Raw genomic sequence first — 20,907 nt, forward strand, 5'->3', positions numbered from 1 at the left:
AGGAAGAGAGTCTCCGAGAGTTTGTCTAGATGGGGTTGGTCTGCTGGAGGACCCCATTCTCTCGATCTGGGTCATGGGCTGTCTCCAAGTGGAGAAAGTGTGTGTGTGCATTTACTGCTCCTGGCTGTGAGTGCGGTGCAACTATGTGCATCAAGTTCTCGCTGCCTGACCTTTCCCCCAGTGATGACGGTACCCTGGAAATGCGAGCCAAGCAGAGCAAGGCTAAGTGTTATTAGCCCTTCCTCTGCTAAGCTGCCTTTCACTCAGGACAGAGCGGTAGGGATGGAACTAGGACAGGTTCTGACAAGCTGAAGAACAGGGTTTCCCCCATCACCAACTCCAGCAGGGTGAAGTGGGGTGATCAGGGTGAACCCGAAATGGACTCTTGAGAATCCCCTTTGTACATATGCCATGGGGAACTATGAAATGAATTTAAATATAACTCAAGTACCAGGGAAGTTAGCAGGACCTGATGTGAATATTTTTGATGAAACAAAACGGAAAATACCCGAAACCTGGAGTCACCCCTGTCTGTCACAGCAGGAGGGACTTAGCAGTGAGATGTATGGGGTTTCGGGGCCCTCCACGTACTCTTCACTGTGTCTAAGCGTAGGGTTCCATTCACCCCACAAATCATTCTTCAGGATGAGTGGGAAAACGCTTTGTGAATACGCAAAGAGAACATTTTCCTTTCCTCTTTGGGGAAATACCCCCACGTCCACAGTGACAGATTTAATGTTTTAAAAGGACTGCTGACAGGGATCAACTCCAGCATAGCGACGGCTCATGGGATGCTGTGCGTACCTAGCTTAACTTCTGCATTTTCAGTCAGCAGGACATTCTGCCCTTTAATATCTCGGTGAATCACTTTGTGCTGGTGCAGGTGACTCAGGCCCTGGCGGAATGAGAAGTGAGAGAGTTAACAGAACATAGCACATTTTTGAATGCTAACAATCACCCTCAAATAACTTGTCCAGTGATGCTTAAAGGAGTCTTATTCTCATTTTCACACACGCATGTTGCTGAGTACAACCACAGCACACAATTGGTTCCAACTGAAATACACACATGACATCATGCTAAACAAAATACACGGAACCTGATACCGGTACAACAAACTACACTCATGACGGCATGGATGGGTTCCCACCTGCTCGAAGCTCAGTTAATGTGGTGCTGTGGAAGAGATCTGTCTTTAGGAGCTTATTTGTAATGGACACAGAGACAGTTTGCATAGAAAATTAACTTGACTTCATCAAATTTAACTTTTGGGAAGGTATTTCAATTTACAAGTTATCTTCCATTTTAATTAATCACAATGAAACACGTTTTGGGCCTGTCGAGGGCTTTCTCAGAGTGGGCTACGTTAGGAAAGAAAAATGGACCGGAGAGATAGCTCAGCCAGTCAGGTGCTTGCCTTGTGGAATGGAAACTGCATTAGATGTCATGATGACAAAGGGCCAAGCCAATAGCAGTGCTCACAATGCAGGGAGAAGGGGCTAGGTGAATAGCTGGCGGGGGAGGGGCTCACAATGCTGGGGAGGCAGAGCTAGGTGGATAGCTGTGGGGAAGGGGCTCACAATGCTGGGGAGGCAGGGCTAGGTGGATAGTTGGGGGGGGCGCGGCTAACAATGCTGGGGAGGCAGAGCTAGGTGGATAGCTGGGGGATGGAGTGGGCAGGGGGAGGGGCTCACAATGCTGGGGAGGCAGGGCTAGGTGGATAGCTGGGGGATGGGGGTGGGCAGGGGGAGGGGCTCACAATGCTGGAGAGGCAGGGCTAGGTGGATCACCGTCAGGGGTTGGGGGGAGCAGGGGGAAGGGCAGTGCTTTCTGGATAGTCAGCCTAGCAAAGTTGTTGATTTCCAGGCCAGTGAGAGACCCTGACTCTAGTGAAGCAATTAAGACAGCTGCTGAGGAATGACAGCTGAGGTAGCTTTGTAGTTCACACAGACACAAACATGCACACACACACCCAAAAAGGAAATAATTTGCTTCCTTAGTTGGCACCTACCACGTCACTTCAGAAATTGATAATTTTGAAACTACTGACTTTGTGGCAATAATCAAAAAGACTTATGACGTCATGCTATTAGGCACCTAAGTGTCGTTATACTATTATGATTTCTTCTCCTTGTTGACGAAACAGCCTAAGAGTATGTGATTGGATGGTGGGAGGCACTGTTTGGGCAACACATTTTCTTTTGTATCTAGTCAGTTTGGCTCTAAGTAGGCAGTGCTCAGCTTTAAATACCTTCTTTTGTAACACATAAATGCAAGTGCTTACAGGCCTGACCACCCTCTCTATCCTGGACCAGAGTGGTTGGGATGCTATAGCAGAGCACACACGTGAGTGAAAGTCTGTGCAGTGAATAGTTGACCAACTCCAAAAACACTGTGACGAGGGACCTCAGGTGGTCAAACATTCCTTCCTATGAGTTACCTTTCCCTGGGTGCTTACATCATTTGGGAGGATGTACTGGAAGGGGGCGGGGAGAAACAGGCTGTTTTTAGGCATTTAAGAAGTCTAGGGTGAATATCTGTGCTACCTTTAGGTCCCTGGAAACAAACACCTGGTCTCCTGCTGGATTTTCCAGCAGGGCTAAGACAGGGCAGGCGTGGTGGCAGGGAGCAGCACACTGTTTCTGGGGGCCTCATAGATTCTGGGTGCCCACTGGGTGGCCCCAACTACAAAGGTTTTATGCTTTCTCTGACTGAGCAGCAGATAGAAATTTACATGGAGTTAACGGCAGATTAAAGCCTTGGAGAGAACTTTCAACTAACGTGGAAATCAGTCGCCTAAGCTAGCTTCTTCCCAAATTATGTTTCCATTTTTATTTCACAAATAACTTCTGTGTGCCCAAAGCTATACATTGTAGTTTCTATCTTTTGTCATACAGCTTTAGGTTTTCAGAATTGAGTATGAAGGTGGGGAGATGGTTTGACCAGTGAAAGGCACGCTGAATGTTGTGACTTAAAAAAAAACGGCATGCAAAAGGAAGCTACCATGCAACATGGAGGGATTTTTATTGCGGGCAAAGGTGGGGAAAGGAAATAGGAAAAACAGGGGTGGGGGAGAAACTGGCCTCTGGTGATAGGAGTGGCAGAAGGGAAGAAAGGAGAGAGGGAGAGAGAGCAGGGCAGGGGTGGGGGTTGGGTGAGCAAGGCCCACCTTTAAAAGGGAACTTAGTGAATGTGCACAGGAGGGACAAACAGTGACTGCAGCTGGGTACACATCCAGCTGTTAGAATAAAGCCATTAAATACATTTCTACCACACTTAGAAGTTTCTCTAGCAAGACTGAGCAGAGTAGACTGTCTCCCAAGACATCCCATGTTACCTGAAGGAACTGGGGAAGGCAGTGCCCACTTGTCACCTACCCGTAAGATCTCCCTGCAGATGTACGCGATCCACTCTTCTTTCAGTGTGTTGCCCTTTGTGTTCTTGATCAGGTCAGTGACGGAGCCAGCACCACAGAACTCCATCACCAACTGGCAAGAGAAGGAAACAGCCATATATTACGATCATGCTTGGCTTCCCTCCCTCACTAAGTTGGGTTTAGAAAGCACACACACACTGCCCTCTGGTCTGCAGTTTCTGAATGTCAGTCCTGCACTGAAAATGCAGTAATCATAAAACAGTATTTAAATCTCCATCCTTTCTATTAAGTCCTTGTGAAAATCACAGAGAGCAAAGGTTGCTTTTAATATTGCTGATTGAGGAAGTATTACTGAACCTTGAGACTTTTCTTTTGAAAACAGTCTTTTCTCACCCAAAATGTCCCAGGCACAGCTTCCCTACCCCTGCTCCTCCTAGCCTTTTACCCAAAAACAACTCAGCATAAACTTTATAAACTTTGAAAACTTAACGATTGTTTTTATGGTATTTTTACTTGTTTATAGTTGTTTGTTTTATCCAACTTAATGAAGGACTTGAATAACAGCGAAATGTCACATTCAACATGACCTTATGGAAGAGGCAGCAGCTCAGTTAGATTGTTTTGCTGAGAATGTATCGATATTGCATACTGAACATGCATAGAAAGCCTTGTTTCATTGGAACAAAAGCCACATCCCATGGTATGCTGACATTTCAGAATCTTGATTAAAGTGCATTAAAATCTGCAAAAAAGTTTTTTTTTATAATTTAGCTTTGTTGTGTGTGTATGCACATGAGTATGTATGTGTGTGCATGCATATATCTGTAATACACAGAACCACTTGCGGGGGGGTCGGTTTCTTCCTCTACCATGGAGGTCATAGATACCAAACTCAGGTCATCAGACATGGTGGCAAGTGTACTAACCCATCTCGCTGACCCAAAATTATTATTGTTTTGAGCAATATTTTATAGCCAGAAATAAGGAACATTCTCCATAGTCAAAGGCTTTCTTCTTTGTTTGTTTTTATGAAATAGGGGCAGATCAACAACTCAGATAAAGTTAAGGCCATCTCTGTGACTTGTGTTTCCTACACAGCAGGAGGCTTCCTCTGTCCAGAGAACCACGGTCCTCTAGGAAGTCCCAGTTAGGCCAATGCTAGTGCAGGCTGTTTATGTTATTGGTTTAGATGTGACACTGTAAGCTGTCAGAGGGCAGAGGATCTGGTTTTAATTAACTTCAGTAAGTGTTCCCAGGAGGTTGGACACATCAAATAAACTCAATAAACAATAAACTCTAATTTAGCACCTTTCATCCAAAAAGCTCCAAGCAGTCTATAAATATAAACTCATTACTGCACTCAGCAACTTTATAAAACGGGCAGAGGGTAAGCATTGCTGCAGACTAGAATCCGGAATCCGGGCTTTCCCATTCATTCCCAGGTTTAGAAAAAGCAACTCCATTTCATCCTTTCTCTTTTACATAGTCTTCAACAAAAGCCCTCTTAGTTAGAAGACCATTGATTTCATAATTAATTACAAATAATTTAGAATAATTAGTAATCAATCCCCAATTTGATAGGAGAGAGAGAGAAACAAAGCAGAGGCATAGTAGAGCGCACATGTGTGTATCAGCTCTGTGTCACTAGCTCTGTGTCACTAGCTCTGTAAAAGGTACCTCCAGGAGCTCAGGGAGAGGGCTCAGAGGTGAAAGATCTGACTGTGAAGAGTGTGTGGACCCAGGGTTCAGGACCCACCTAATACGGATGACTTTGGGTGCCCATCTGTAAATCTGGCCTCAGAAGATGGAGCTAGATGCTTAGTGAAAGCAGCCACATCAGTGAGCTCTGTGTTTGACTGATAGATCCTGCCTCAAGGAATAACATCTAAGAGAGATCCCGGATGATCTGACATCAGCTGTAGTCTTCCCTATGCACAGATGCACACATTCACACACATGCAAAACAGACACCACACAGACATGCATGTGAACACACACACACACACACACACACACACACACACACACAAAGGGGGGGAAGAGAAAAAAATTACCCAACTGGGTGCAAAATCTTTAGGCAGAAATTAAACTGTGCAATTGTGTTCCTCTTTCTCTGTATGCCTGATAGACTCAAAAAAATTCACAACTGATACTGAGGATGCAGCTCAGTTGTAGTGTGTTTGCCTAGCATGTGCAAAACCCTGGATTTGACCCTCAGCACTACCTGTGAACCCCACATTGGGAGGTGGAGGCAGGAAGAACAGATATTCAAGGTTAGTCTCTATTCTTCCACAGTGTTTGAGGCCATCTTGGGCCTCAAAACACACAAAATAATTTCAACCACAAGTTCTTAGAGCCTGCTCTGATTTGACGTACAGTTGGAGCAAAGCTGGCTCTCATAGGAAACTCTTGTTATCTTTTCCAGAGCCAGTCTCGCAGGAAACTTCTATAGGGAAATGGGAAATATGGAGGTGTAGAATAAACTACATTCCAATCAGGAAGAGCTAAACTTCTTTCATATGCTACAGCCAGGCAGCTCACAAAGACCACAGAATCACATCAAGGATTCAGGGGTCAATTTGACACGCTTGCAGTGGCCAGAGAAAGGATAATTGGTAAAATGAATAACCCCACCAAAGCAATGGTGTTGCCTAGAAACACAGGATGGGATAATGAAGTCACTCGCAAAGAGAAAACTGGCACAATTAGAGAAAATATGGAACTGAGACGACAAACGAATTTGTGAAGTGAGAACCAGGAGCTGTCCTGGCTTTGTTGTTCGCGTGTGTGTACACATGATGGAGTACACACCAAAGCACATGTGTGGAGGCTGGAGGAGTACACGCGTGTGCGCCTCTGTAGCTCTCGCCTTGTTCCCTCGAGAGACAGGGTCTCTCACTGAACCTGGAGCTTCCTGGTCTTTCATTAGGCTGGGACAGCAAGCCCGAGGGATCAGCCTTTCTGTCCCACCTCCAGCACTTCGATTATATGTGCTCGGCCATGCCTAACTTTGTTTCCCCTGTTATTTATTTCCCTTTATTAACTGATTCCTCACAGGGCTGCTCAAACTTTTAATAAAAGCGTTAATTTTACATTTGTCCACACGGTGTTGTGATTACACTCACCCCAGCGACCTTCTCTCTACTCTCCCTTTGTCTTCACAACCATTCCCATCCCTACCCCTGTGTTCTGTCCACTCCCTCCTCCCCTATTTCTTACCTTTTCAGACTCCCTGTGGGCAGTCATGGCTACTATGTGTTTGTGATTGCAAGGACAATCTCACGCCCAGAAGACAGCCCAATGGTACCCTTACCTTTCAGCTCTCAAAGTCTGTTCCTATGTGGGCACTGGAGACCTGAACTCGGGGCCTCGCTCCTGCACAGCAGGTTCTCACGCCCACTGAGTCATCTCCAGCCCTATCCTGGCTTCCTTATATAACTCTAATACTGGATACGTAAATAACAAAATGTAGAAAATGTCTGTCCATAAAGCTAAGTATTTTGCCTGACAATTGAGAAATAGAAGAGAAGAGAATCACTATTTTATACCTCTTAGGAAACTTACAGTCGATCATCCATGATAGCTAACTTAAAAATGTAAGAAATAAACATGATCTGTCTCATAAGAAGAGAACGCAGAACTGTCTATGAGTCAGCACTGCTGAAAATCAAACAAACCCCACAAATGTAAATCTGCCCCAACCTTGAGTGCCAACCGCCTACCTCATGGGAAACTGGGGGACTGAGGGACACAAGATGCAGCCTAGACTAGGAAACCTGTTTAGACAAATAGTTTCTTTTATTGGCTGTACAATATCTGCCTGCATGTATGCCTTCAAGCCAGAAGAGGGCACCAGATCTTATTACAGATCTGTCACCATGTTGTTGATGGGGATTGAACTCAGGACCTCTGGAAGAACAGCCAGTGCTCTTAATTTCTAAACCATCGCTCCAGTCCTAGACAAATGGTTTCTTCACAAACAAATCGCTTGGGAGGAAGAAAAGATGATAGAAAAGAAACCTTCAGACTTAAAATCCTTTAAACACACATCAGCAGATTGGGATTGCAATGGACATTATTTACTTGGACATCGATTTTAAAAAGTAGCTGTTAAAAGTTTGTTTGTTTTATTTGTCAGGCATGGTAGTGCATGCTTTTAATCCCAGCATTTTCGAGGCAGAGGAAGGTAAATCTCAGTTCAAGGCCAACCTGGTCTATACAGTAAATCCCAGGACATTCAGGGCTTCTCTTGTTAAAAAACAACCAAAACAAACAAACAAAAAGAAGAAACCTAAGCCAGGAAAAGCAGCTGCTAGTTGAAACAATTGCAACTTTTTATATAAATGTAAGTATTTGAAGAGACTAAAGAAATATAGTTTGGGTTTTTTAAAAGTGTGATGCTTCTGTGGTTATTTAAAAAATCTCATAGTTAGCACATAAATGCTGAAACACTTTTATGCAGAAAGAACATTGCTAATAAAGTGAAAAGGAGAAGTCATAAAATATGAAAAACTATCTTAAATTTCATTTTATTATTTTGTGAATATGGGCATCATTCCTGCAAATCTATCTGTGCACCCCATGTGTGCAGTGTCCAGGGAGACCAGGCAAGGGCCGCTGATGCCCTGGAAGTGGAGTTACAGACAAGTGTCACCCTCCACATGTGTGCTGGGAATTGATCCTGGGGCCTTTGGGAGAGCAGCCGCCACTCTTAACGTCTGGGCCATCTCTCCAGCCCAATATTAAAAATATTTATAACTGTGTTTGATAAGGATATAACATCCAGAATTTATCAAGAACTCTCACAACACGACAAAAAGACCCAGCTTAAGCATGGGCGTAAGAGCTGGGCGTGGTGGCGCACACATGATAGGCAGAGACGGGAAGATTGCAATGGGCTCCAGAGGAAAAAACTTGTCTCAAAAAAAAAAAATACAAATAACAACTCAAAAATAAGAAAGTAAACCGATGAAATGAAGTGAAGATGAGAAATAACTTGAATGGGCACTTGTTTAAATTTTAGGGTCTCCAGGATATACGAAACGGTGAGCACTGGTGTGAGAAGATGCTGACGATCGGAGCGCTATATGTGAAATGCCCAACAATGGCATGGAAAGTGCTGATAACAGTGTAGCCATGAGAAAAATATGAATCAAGGCCCCAACGAAGTGTCACAGTCCCCACAAGGATGAGTATAGTCTTTAAAAATGTAAATCAACTGGAGCCCTAATACATTGCTAATGCCCACATGGCGCAGTAACTCTAGAAAACAGTCTGAGAATTCCTCAGCAAAATAAAAATAGAATCAACATAGAACTCAGCCGTTTCACTTGGAGATTTCTACACAGAGAATTGAAAACTGATGTTCAGCACAAACCCCCCTAAGCATATTCACAGCAGTACTATTTATAGAAGATAAAAGGGAGGAGCAAAAGTGTCATTAAAAGATGAACAAATAGATTGAACAAACCTTGGTATGCCCATCCAGCTGACTACTCTTCAGCCATGGGGAGGAATGACTCACTCAACATGGATGGACTGTGAACATATTACAATGAAAAAATACAGACAAAAGTGACCATGGAATATGTCATTCCAGGCCTATGAAACAGACTCTGGCAATGGGAAGCAGATCCAGAGCTTCCCTTGACATGGGCACATGGAGCAGGAGTGACTACCTAATAAATATAGATCTTTCAGGGTGGAGGGGCATGAATAATTTTGGAGCTAGGGAGTGGGGGGGGGTGCTTTGTACAACACAATGAATATACTGAATGCCTCTGGATTACTAATTTAGGAAAAGCAAAAATTGAAGCAATTGAATACTTTATGCATTTTGCCAGAATTGAAAGAAAAATGTGCTTGATTGCCTGAGTGGGGAAGCAGAGGGTCCTTGGGGAGACAGAGGGTGAGACAGTGGTGGGAAGCTGTCAGGCTAGCTGCGGTGTACAGGTTCTTCTCACAGTGAAGTTCTGTCTACTTTCGTGTATTTCAAGGCATTCCTATTTTAGAGAATACCATTGCGTAGAAAATCGTGCTTCAGTGCCATCAGGGTGTACCAAAACCACAGAGACAATGATGGGAGCATCTTCCCACGTGAGCCAAACATGTCAATCACAGACACAGTGACAAGACCTCCCGGGATGCACCAGCAGCTCCCGTCACTGGGAGAAAATGTCCTACTATTAGACCACATAATTGCAGTTCCCAAGGAGAGCAGTGGAAACCCAGCAACTCCAGCCTTTCAATAGGAGATTGGACAAAACAGTTTCGAATATTCAGTAGGAAACACTCCGGCTCCAGCCAAGCACCAATGTCAGTGATTTCTTTAATCTGGTTCTCCATTCAGCTACAGCTGAAGACTGCTCGATTCTTTTCATCCCACTAAGGAACAAAATGATTGATAAATTATGTAATGGGACTTGGAAAAAAGAAGAAGGAAAGAAGTAGAAAGAAATCAGAACTTGCTAGCAATGGGTCCCTGAAGCCACATGGCAACACTGATAATTACTGTCACCACACAGCAGGGACCTTTCCTCCCCATAGTGTTCTCTTACTAAACAGACTCAGGGCTCAACATGCCAAGCCCTGCTGGGTGAGGTAACTCAATAACTTCACATCTCAAAAGGAGGATGGAATGGATCATTAATATCTCCCCTGAAAGACAGTTTTATAAGAGTTTATACTGGGCAATGAGACACACCAACACTAATTGAGAGCTTAATGTACTGGGACCTTAGAATTTGGTGACTTACAAACAAACAGCAACAAAAACTAAAGAGATATTTCCGTGGCTCTCCTTCTCTCTGTTCTGTTATTAATTTGGAATAGTGCTTCTTCTGGTCTTTGGCCTTACCCACAGCAAACACACATTAAGTCCACAGAGCAGGGTTAAGAACATGCTCTATCTCAGTAGCTTTGTGATTTTGGGCACTCATTAGTTACTTGTCCGGTTGCTGTGATAAGATGTCCTAGCAGCAGCATCTTGAAGAAGAAAGGCTGGATTTAGGCTCACGGTTCAAGGGTAGGACCTGCCATGGTGAGAAAGGCCAGAGCTGGAGACCAGAACAGTTGGTTACATTGTGTCCACAGCCAGGAAGGAAGACCGGAACAGTTGGTTGCATTGCGTCCACAGTCAGGAAGCAGAGGAAGAAGAATGATTATGCTCGGCTCACTTTCTCCTTTTTGCTTAGGTCTGGACTCCAGTGTATGGAGCAGCATCACTCAGGGTGGGCAAGTCTTCCTATATCAGTGAACCTAATCAAGCTAATTCTTCACAAACATGGCCAGGGTCTAACCTTATCTAAAGAATCCCTCACAGACTTGGTCAAGGACTAACCTAGTCTAGATAATACCTCAGACTTGGCCAGAGGCTAAACTAGTCTAGAAAATCCCTCACAAACATGGTCAGAGGCTAACCTAGTCTAAATAATCCCTCACAGACTTGGTCAAGGACTAACCTAGTCTAGATAATCCCTCACAAACATGACCAGAGGCTAACTTAATCTAGATAATGTCTCACAGACTTGGCCAGAGGCTAACCTAGTCTAGATGCCTCACAGACTTGACCAGACAATTTTCTCTTAGTGATTCTAAATGCTGTCAAATTGACAATAAGTGGTAGCCACCACAGACCCACTCTATAGCCACTAGAAACTCAGTGTCATCCCCTCTCGACTGTGACAAAGTTTAATGACCCACCACAGAGTAGGAAGATGGGTCAGTTCCTGTGTGTCATGCAAGCATGCGGACCTGAGTTCCACACTCAGCTCCCGGGAAACCTGGGTATGGTAAATCCACTTGTAATAGCAGTGCTGGGCAGGAAAAGACGGAAAGAGATCTAGAACTTGTTGGCCAGACATTTTAACCTAACTGGCAACTTAATTAGACAGAATAAGAGACCCCAACTTGTTCTTCTACAAACACACACACACACACACACACACACACACACACACACACACACACAGTGGACAGCTACTGAGGAAAACAGCAAAGGTCAACTTTCAGCCTCTACATGATAACACGGACACGTGTACACTAAACATAAATTAACATGCATACATACAAAGCCTCAATGTACAGATCTGATGTGAACCATGAGTTTTACTAATAAACAGAAAGCAGACTGTGAGCAAAATCCACAAAAGCACACATGATTTTCTGCCTTGCAGGGTGGGGTCACTCTGTCTGGAGATCTATGTCAGCTGCACGGAGATGACACATGGGCACAGAGCGGAGGTGCTTCTAGACCTCCTAATGAAAGAGCGCCAAGTCATCTTGCTCATTTGTACTCCAAAGCGAGAAGTCAGCCTACCCTGCAGACAATGGATCATTCTATCTGGAAGATGGCAGGGATGGGGGTGACAGAAGAGGAGGCTGAAAGACACCTGAGGTTTAAGACTCATCAACATCATCAGAACAACTGGGTCAGAGACTGAAAGGATATCCATACCACTTGGGAAGAAATAAAGGAAGCTAAATTGAGTGTAGGGAGAGAAATGTACCTAGACAGATGGGGACTGGCTTGGGGCCTGGAGGATGGATTCTAAAAAGAGCATTGTATAATGTGAACATTATAAAAAATGCTTGGATTGCTTGGATAATTATGTCTGTCTAAGTAAAAAAAGCTGTTTTCTAAGAACTGAGTCCTGACACATTTCACAACTTGCATGGTCGATTGCAGAATTTTTTTTCCAGTTGTCTTACATTGCTGAGAAACACAATATTGTCCTTTAGTGGTGCCTTGGTGGGGGTATTACTTGGTGGTGGAACATGTGGGAAGACATGGTTTTAACATATCTCTCTCTCTCGGTATGTGTGTGTCTAACATACACACAGAGAACACACACAGCTCTCTCTCTCTCTCTGTGTATGTTTAATGTACATGCACAGAACACACAGAGCTCTCTGTTTCTCTCTGTATGTGTGTGTGTCTCTAATGTACACAGACAGAATACACACACATCTCTCTCTCTCTCTCTCTCTCTCTCTCTCTCTCTCTCACACACACACACACACGCGCACACACACACACAGAGTTATCCATGTGCCCTTTCCACACAATGACTAAGGATTGTGCTTCAGTCTCCGCCTCCCAGGAGGGACAGCAGTATAGAGCCAGTCCTGACTTCTGACTTCACAAGGCACAGGGCACAGGTTTAGAAGAGAATCAGGAAACACAGCCACCTTCTTACAACCCCAGTGACTTCTGAGGGAATTTAAGGTTAATTCTGAGATGGTTCCCTTGTCCCTAGAGAATTCACTCACTTACTAGTTAATTGGCTTTAAGTTCTTATAACAAGGAACAAGGCCTTAAGATGGTATTCGAATATTGTAGGTGCTAACCAGAATACCTGGACAGGAACCCATTCCTCTCAAATGTCACTCATCAGGCCCTACAAGAATAAACGACAAGGAGCAGGTGCTGTCTCTAATGGTGAAGGGCCCGTCGGAGAGAAGGGGTTTGAAGGGGATCAGGCAGTTCTCCCGAAGATGAAGCAGGCAGCAGAATCAACTACGGAAAGGTCTAGAAGCAACTTCCAAGAATTCCCAGCCCCACAAAGAATTAGCCTAGTGACCTTGAAGGTTTAGAAACCTCAGTGAGCCCACGAGGTATTTATATCTTGTGTGGTTGGGAATAGCCACAGATCCCATCTGCATGATTTATGATGGTGTGAACCAAACTCAAAGTCAGCAGCTTCGTAAGAAAAAGCTGCTTCACCAACCAGGGATAGCTTTCACAGTATGAAAGGCCTTTGTGAAAAAATACAAAATCAGCTTAATGGCCTTGTGTATTCCACTTTTGAATGAGCATGTACTGAGGAGGAAAAATTAAAAAAAAACAAAACCTTGACTTTATTTTATTTTGAGACTTTTCAAACAAAGTATAAGTTACAAAAAGATAAAAGGATGCCAAGTGACCCGAACTTTATCCATAAGGCTTGTGGACAACCTTTTACTTTGTGAGTAACAAAGCATTTTGAGTAATCTGAAACAACTTGGTATTTTTAGCAACCAAAGCCTGCCTCCAAGCCAAGCCCATGCACCGTCAGTCATTCATGTCCAAGCAGACAGGAATCTCAGAGTCTGGGTGACAGCATTCACCTCACAATGCAGGTGTGAAACGCAAGAGCTTCTGGGCAGTTCTTCCTAGTGAGTCTGAGTCATCACATTCATAGACAAAGGAATTAACCTCAAAGATTGAAGAAAAGTAGCCTGGGGCAACTCAGCCAGTAAAGTGCTTGCCCTACAAGCATGGGAAACCAGTTTCAATCCCTGGAACTCACATAAAAATATAGACAGAGGGTACTGGGGAAATGGAGACAGGAGGTAGATCTCTGGACGTGCTGGTCACCCAGTGAGGCCTAATCAGCAAGCTCTAGGCCAATGAAAGACCTTTCGCAAAAAGTAAGGTGGATGGCTGGTATAGGAGTTTCTTCTGTTTATGTGTTGCTTTCGTTGGATGAATAAAGAAACTGCCTTGGCCTAGTTGAAAGGACAGAACTTAGGTAGGTGGAGTAGAAAGAACTGAATGCTGGGAAGAAGGGCAGAGTGGCAGATGTCATGGATATCCTGCCTGATATGGACGCTGGTTAGAATCTTGCCAGTAAGCCACAGTCGGGCAATACACAGATGAATATAAATGGGTTAAATTAAGATGTAAGAATTAGCCAATAAGAAGTTAGAGCTAATGGGCCAGCAGTGTTTAAATGAATACAGTTTCTGTGTGATTATTTTGGGTGTAAGACAGCCGGGCGGCCGGGACGACAGGCAGCCTGCTCCTCCTGTTACAGATGGTTCTTTTAGAATATTTGAAACTGTCTTCTGGTCTCCACATGAACCCTCCCCTGCCCCCCGCAAAATACACATAGGAACTTTACACACACAAGCATATATCTGCAATACATAAACACATGTACACAAAAATAACAGTCACGTATAATTCTACATCTCAAAATGCTAAACTCAAATTGAAAAATTAGGAATTAGAGGAGTAAGGTTTTAGACAGGATAAAAGTAGGGAAATTTAGGCTGGGGATATGCTTCAGATTATAAGAACAGCATTAGCTAGGCAAGCTAGAAAGCATGAGCTCAAACACCTAACACCCATGTAAACCCTAAGCCTCATTGACTCTAACACAAGTACTGGAGCATAGTTATATAGGTGGATCATGGGAGCCCACAAGCCAAGCAGCCTAGTCAAAACCATGAGCACTGGGTTTAAAAAAAATAATATGAAAAAAATTTTTTTAAATATTTTTTTTTTAAAAAATGATGTGGAAAACAGATTGAGGCGGTCACCTGCTGTTCTCTGGCTTCTCCATATAGACTGCTGTGTGCAGATGGACACAGATATGCACACTCAATGTTCCCCAGCCCAAAACAGGAAAATAAAAAAGCAACCTAGACTTTAAGTATTGGGGGTGGAGTACCTGGGCAGTGGACGGTCTTGAGAAGCACGCTGTGAATAGGAACTAGGTCAAAGTTCATCTGAAAAGGGGACCAGAAGCGTCACAACTCAGCATCCGGCATACATGAAGTCATTTTTCTGTTAATGTGAAAGGCAGTGTAAACGGTTTCAACATAATGCGTTGAAACAACAAAAGAAATTGGGTGTCCGTCTTGTCAGCGAACCCCTCCATCCATACGCAGGGTTCTGCAGACTCTGCACTCTGGCTGGACACAACTGTGAAACTGGGTGCACTTTCTGACTGTGCTTACACCCGAGTCACTTGCTGGCTTTCTGCCTTCACCAGGGACAGGAGGCACCCATTCCCCCGGCCATTTTAGATTTCCATATTTACCAAGTCCCACCTCTTGAGCTTCCTGCTCCCAAGTAACAAGATTCCGTTGCTCCCCAGGCGAGTGACTGCTGTGGCTGCAAAGGAAGTGCTTTACTCAGGGAGCAACACCCAAGCCAGTTCCTTTAAAAGGGGGAAGGCTTCAGTTTTGATACCCAGAGAGCATTTCATGACCCACTGCAAAGGCTCAGCTCCAGGTGACTGCACATTTGGGAGCATAACCCTCAACACCTCACAAGGAAACCTAATTTTTCATTCATTCTTTAAGAATTCTATACATGTCTAAAATGTATTGTGATCACACTGAATTAGAAAAAGCCCAGGCTTAATGGACACCAAAGCTCCCCGGTGGCCTTCTCGTCCCCCAGAGATGAGACCAGGAAGGAAGACTGGAAAACCATGAGTTTGTTCTCTGGGGTGGGGGGGCATTTTAAATACCTGTGAGCATGGTCTTGAGTATCTCTGGGGAGGGGTCATTGTTTGGTGGGATTCTCGAAGGTGGAGTCTGGACTGAGGCAACTCCCAGGGGAGGGGGCTTGGGATGGAACTTCTACCCAAGCATTCCAGATTCTTTGGGCATATGGATACCAGGGACAGGAAGAAGCTTTAACCCAAAAATACTCACCCCCCCAATTCCTTCCCCCTCTCCTCCCCTCCTTGCTATGTTCTCTTCCCAACTACAAGCCCTTTTATCATAGCGCACTGAGTTCAATCCAAGATAGGCACACGAGTGTAGGACTATGCACGGGAGTGCGGGCAATCCACCTGGGGCCATTTTCCTGACGCAAACTGACTTTCTCTAGCAGGAGCTCCTCAACTACCAAGGCCCTGCACTAGGGCTTGGGTTTTGCGTATCCCATCCACACTGGGGTTTTGACCAGCTTTGTCTTGCGTAGGTAACCACAGTCGCTCTGAGTTCATAGAGCAACAGCCTCGCAATGTCCAAGACTCCCAAAGCGCCCCTCCCCCACTTTGCCTCCTCATCTTTCCTCCTCCTCTTCTACTGTCTTCTCTCAGCTATGTGGGGATGAGGCTGAGATATAGACGTCCTGGTGCGGGAGAATTATCTGTATTCTGTCAATCATATTTTAATAAAACGCTGATTGGCCAGGCAGGCAGTATAGGCAGGAAAGCCAGACAGGAAGTAGGGGTGGAGCAAAGAGACTGGGAGTATTCTGGAAGCAGAAGCTCTCTCTCAGCCACTCCTGCGCAGACCACCGAAGAGGCAGCATGTAACTGACCCAGCTGAAAAAGGTACCAAGCCATTATGGCTAAGTAGATAAGAATAATGGGTTAAGATAAGTCATAAGAACTAATAAGTAGCCAGAGCTAAGGGCCAATCAGTTTATAACCTTATGGAGTCCTGTGTGTAATTTCTCTTTGGGATTTGCCGGCTGTTGGGGTACCGGGCGAGACGGAAACCCCAACAAGCCGGCCCTCATGCTACAACGTCCTAATTTAGGACACTGAAAAAATTGAAAAAACCCAAGTTGAATTGGACATGGTTTCTGCTACAATGCAGTAGCAATATAAATAGAAAATATAGCACATTTGAGGTTCAGCACTGTGAGCAACCTGAGTATGGGTAATAATTACAACATCTTATTCTATGATGATCTCACACGGGGTGGGTAATGAACGCAGGGTATGGAGTTGAATGTACACCAAGACAAGAGGAGTCAGGGCCCCTGGCGGAGGCTGACATGACCCCTGTGGGTTCTGGGCGACTGACACTCTACTTCCACATACTGCTGCTATTTGGGCTTTCCATCCCAATATTTCTAGACCATTTGATTACTGTCAAAACTTTTCAAGGAGTCCAGACTTCCATATGAATCTGTTCAATTTTTCTAATATTGGCTTAATTAAAACATCACTACCTTATGGGGACCAAACTAAATATATTTAGCCTCCAGGCTGTCGGTTTGCAAACACACAACCTGTTCCAACTAAGATTTCACAAAATAGAAATTAAATGTTAGAAACCCTGCCTCTCCTGAGGCTAGAACCCAGATTTGTTAATAAACAAATCAGGATGCACCCAACCATTAGAAAGATCCTCAACTATATACAATATATCTTGTGTGCACATGTGTGCACATGTGGGCACATGTGTGCAAGACAGCATTTTCCCCTGTGCTAGTGAAAGTGTCCTGCTCTATCACCTTCTACTGTCTTATTCCCTGACATAGGGCCTCTCACTGAACCCCATGTAGTCTGGCAAGCAGCAAGCCTCAGTGGTCCTCCCAGCTCTGCTTTCTGCAGGCTATTTTTTTAATAGCCCTGAGGTTATAGGCAAGCACTTGGGCATACCTGTTTCTTTGCTTTAGTGCTATGCTCCAAGCCCAGCTCCTCATTGCTTCTGCAGAAAGCACTCTTACCCACTGAGCCATCTCCCCAGCGCCACAACATAGCATCCTCACGTTCTGCTCTCTAAATCCACACTGCATCACTGCAATCTACTGAGAGGCTAATTTTGCTGTTTCAGCCCAATCGTCTGCCATTATAGTAGACCATTCTATGCTTCAGAAGTTAATTACAAACGTATTTCCTTTCATGGGGTAGCTCGATCTTTGAATGTTGCGACAGTATCAGAAGGACAGCAAAATATCTGTGATTTCATGCTGTTATTGTTGAGAGACCAGTCCATTTTGCAGACAGCACCTTCCCCGCCCTCTGGTATCTGAGTGGCTTACAGCAAACCCGGAGAGCCTGGCGGGCCAGGAATGCGGTAGAGAGATGAGATGGTGACGCTGTGTGTCCGAGCATCACTGCTTCCCAGAGATGAGAATCTTTATTGAAAGAGCTCCCTTTTTTGATTTCCGGATCAGGCCCGAGCAGTTGATAAAGGAGAATTACTTGGCCATTATCAGAAGTGGTTGTGTTTCTGTGGAGCTGATACCAAACAAGAGTTTATCTCTACAATAGGCCTGATAGAATTTGCACAGATTACAATTCAATCAGCAGCCTACACCAACACAAGTGTCACCTGATGAGACATATATTGCCAACCTCCGAACTCCGGTCATGGCTGAAGGGAGTTTTTGAGGAATAATTTATGCAATCAGGCTGATCTCAGGTAACACATATTAGAAAGTATTCCACCTGGCTACATAGTCTTGTCTCTGTAAAACACGTCTTTATATAACTGTGATCCTTGCAAAAATGTCAGTAGTCTGAAGAATCAACTCTCTTTGACCTTTGCGATTATTTGATAAATCACTCCCAAAAGGCTAAGTGTGCTTTTCTACACATGTATTTCTTAGGCTTCATAGCAGCCTTTTTAACAGCTGAGAGGTTTTCACTACCTCTTTTGAATACTAGGCAAATTGAGGAAAAAAGTTCCAAATTTTTATTTATTACTTTGAGACAGTGTCTCACTGTGTAACCCTGACTGGCCTAGGAGTCACAGAGATACCCCTGCCTCTGCCTCCGAGTACCACCATGCCTAGCTCTCAAAATAAGCTTATAGAAATATAAAGTTCTAGCCCCACCCTGAACACCAACCTTTGATATCAGAAACACTGACTCTTACCTCACATACCCCGGAGTAAGCTAGCTTATTGGCTTCATCACTGATAATCTTTGAGAACGTGAACCAATTTCTGAGCCCAGTTTCTTAATTTGCACAATGGAGATAATAATTTTTAATTTGTAAATTGACTGCAAATATTTAGTTAAATAATATGGCAGTGTTAACATTCTCATAACATTATGGTATGGTAACAGAACTTGGCTTACTGATAAGTGGGCAGTAAGTCTTGTAAACCATTGTTCTTGTTAATACAGCATGGTAGAGGCCCTGGAATATCTATGCACTATTATCATTTTGTAACCAAATTTCAATCACTATTATGATATAATATTAGCTTCCTATTGCCTCTAGACTGACCCCAAATTCTTGAATTTTTATCGCATAGAAAAGCAATTATAACAATAAATTATGCTCTTGCCTTAGGACACCTTTCCTAACCTGACCTCATCCTTAGTGACAGAGACACTGTCAAAGATGGCTAATGGGGTGATCAGACCAATGGGAGTGTTGGACCCAGCAGATATGAGGCCACCCTCACCGTCACCCTGAGACACCTGCCATTACTTCTCCCTTTACCAAGTTCAAGAAAGGGGTTAGCTTCCCGTGATGGCTGGTGACAGCTGTCAACTCCACATGTGGGAAGAGCAGACTTAGCTGAGGAGCAGCTTCCATCAGACTGGCTTGTGGACATGTCTGTAATGTAGTTTATTTCATTATCAAATGATATAGGAGGACCCGGGTGGCCGTGGGCAGTGACATCACTTAGGCAAATCAACCTGAACTGATAAGAAAGAAATTGAATCTCCCAATCCAAGAGCAAGGGAGGTCTTTCCATTTTCTGGTATCCTCCTCAATTTCTTTCTTCAAAGACTTAAAATTCTTGTCAAATAGGTCTTTCACTTCCTTGGTCAGAGTTATCCCAAGATATTTTATGCTATTTGTGGCTATCGTGAAAGGTGATGTTTCTCTGATTTCCCTCCCTGCTTCTCTATCCTTTGTGTATAGGAGGGTAACTGATTTTTTTGGAGTTGATCTTGTATCCTGTCACATTACTAAAGGTGTTTATCAGCTGTAGGAGTTCTTTGGTAGAGGTTTTGGGGTCGCTTATGTACACTATCATATCATCTGCAAATAACGAGAGTTTAACTTCTTCCTTTCCAATTCGAATCCCCTTGATCTCCTTATGTTGTCTTATTGCTATTGCTAGAACTTCAAGCACTATATTGAAGAGGTATGGAGAGAGTGGGCAGCCTTGTCGCATTCCTGATGTTAGTGGAATGGCTTTGAGTTTCTCTCCATTCAATTTGATGTTAGCTGTCGGCTTGCTGTAAATAGCTTTTATTATATTTAGGTATGATCCTTGTATCCCCAATCTCTCCAACACCTTTATCATAAAAGGGTGTTGAATTTTGTCAAATGCTTTTTCAGCATCTAATGAAATGATCATATCGTTTTTTTCTTTCAGTTTATTTATATGATGGATCACATTGATAGATTTGCGTATGTTGAACCAGCCCTGCATCTCTGGGATGAAGCCTACTTGATCATAATGGATAATTTTTCTAATGTGTTCTTGTATTCGGTTTGCCAGTATTTTGCTGAGAATTTTTGCGTCGATGTTCATGAGTGAGATTGGCCTGTAATTCTCTTTCTTGGTTGTGTCTTTGTGTGGTCTGGCCCATAACCATACTGATGAATATTTTGCATATCACCATAGAACCTTCATCTGGCGATGGATGGAGATTGAGACAGAAACTCACACTGGAGCACTGGACTGAGCACCCAAGGTCCAAATGAGGAGCAGAAGGAGGGAGAACATGAACAAGGAAGTCAGGACCGCGAGGGGTGCATTCACCCACTGATACAAGAGGACTGATCTAATGAGAGCTCACCAAGGCCAGCTGGACTGGGACTGAATGAGCATGTGATCAAACCGGATTCTCTGAATGTGGCTGACACGGGGACTGTCTGAGAAGCCATTGATAATGGCACTGGGACTTGTTTCTTCTGCATGTACTGACTTTTTGGGATCCTAGTCTGTTTGGATGCTCACCTTCCTAGACCTGGTGGGAGTGGGGAGGAACTTGAACTTCCCACAGGGCAGGGAACCCTGACTGCTCTTAGGACTGGAGAGGGAGGAGGAGAGGGAGTGGGGGGAATGGGAGGGTATTGGGAGGAGGGGAGGAAGTGAA

At 44.1% G+C, this 20,907-nt stretch overlaps 1 protein-coding gene across 7 annotated transcripts in view; it reads right to left on the bottom strand.

The window, feature by feature from the left end:
* Positions 1-20,907, bottom strand: part of Tnik (TRAF2 and NCK interacting kinase) — a 401,320-nt gene that overhangs the window by 127,194 nt on the left and 253,219 nt on the right. For all 7 annotated transcript variants that reach the window (XM_048452645.3, XM_048452644.3, XM_085682322.2 and 4 more), the window contains exons 5-6: positions 3,378-3,488; positions 805-895 (exon numbers count right to left, since the gene is read on the bottom strand). In XM_048452645.3, the coding sequence (XP_048308602.1) occupies positions 805-895; positions 3,378-3,488 (202 nt within the window). The remainder of the gene's footprint in view (positions 1-804; positions 896-3,377; positions 3,489-20,907) is intronic.

This window comes from Myodes glareolus, chromosome 20, assembly GCF_982192425.1.
Source record: "Myodes glareolus chromosome 20, mMyoGla1.1, whole genome shotgun sequence".
NCBI lineage: Eukaryota > Metazoa > Chordata > Mammalia > Rodentia > Cricetidae > Myodes > Myodes glareolus.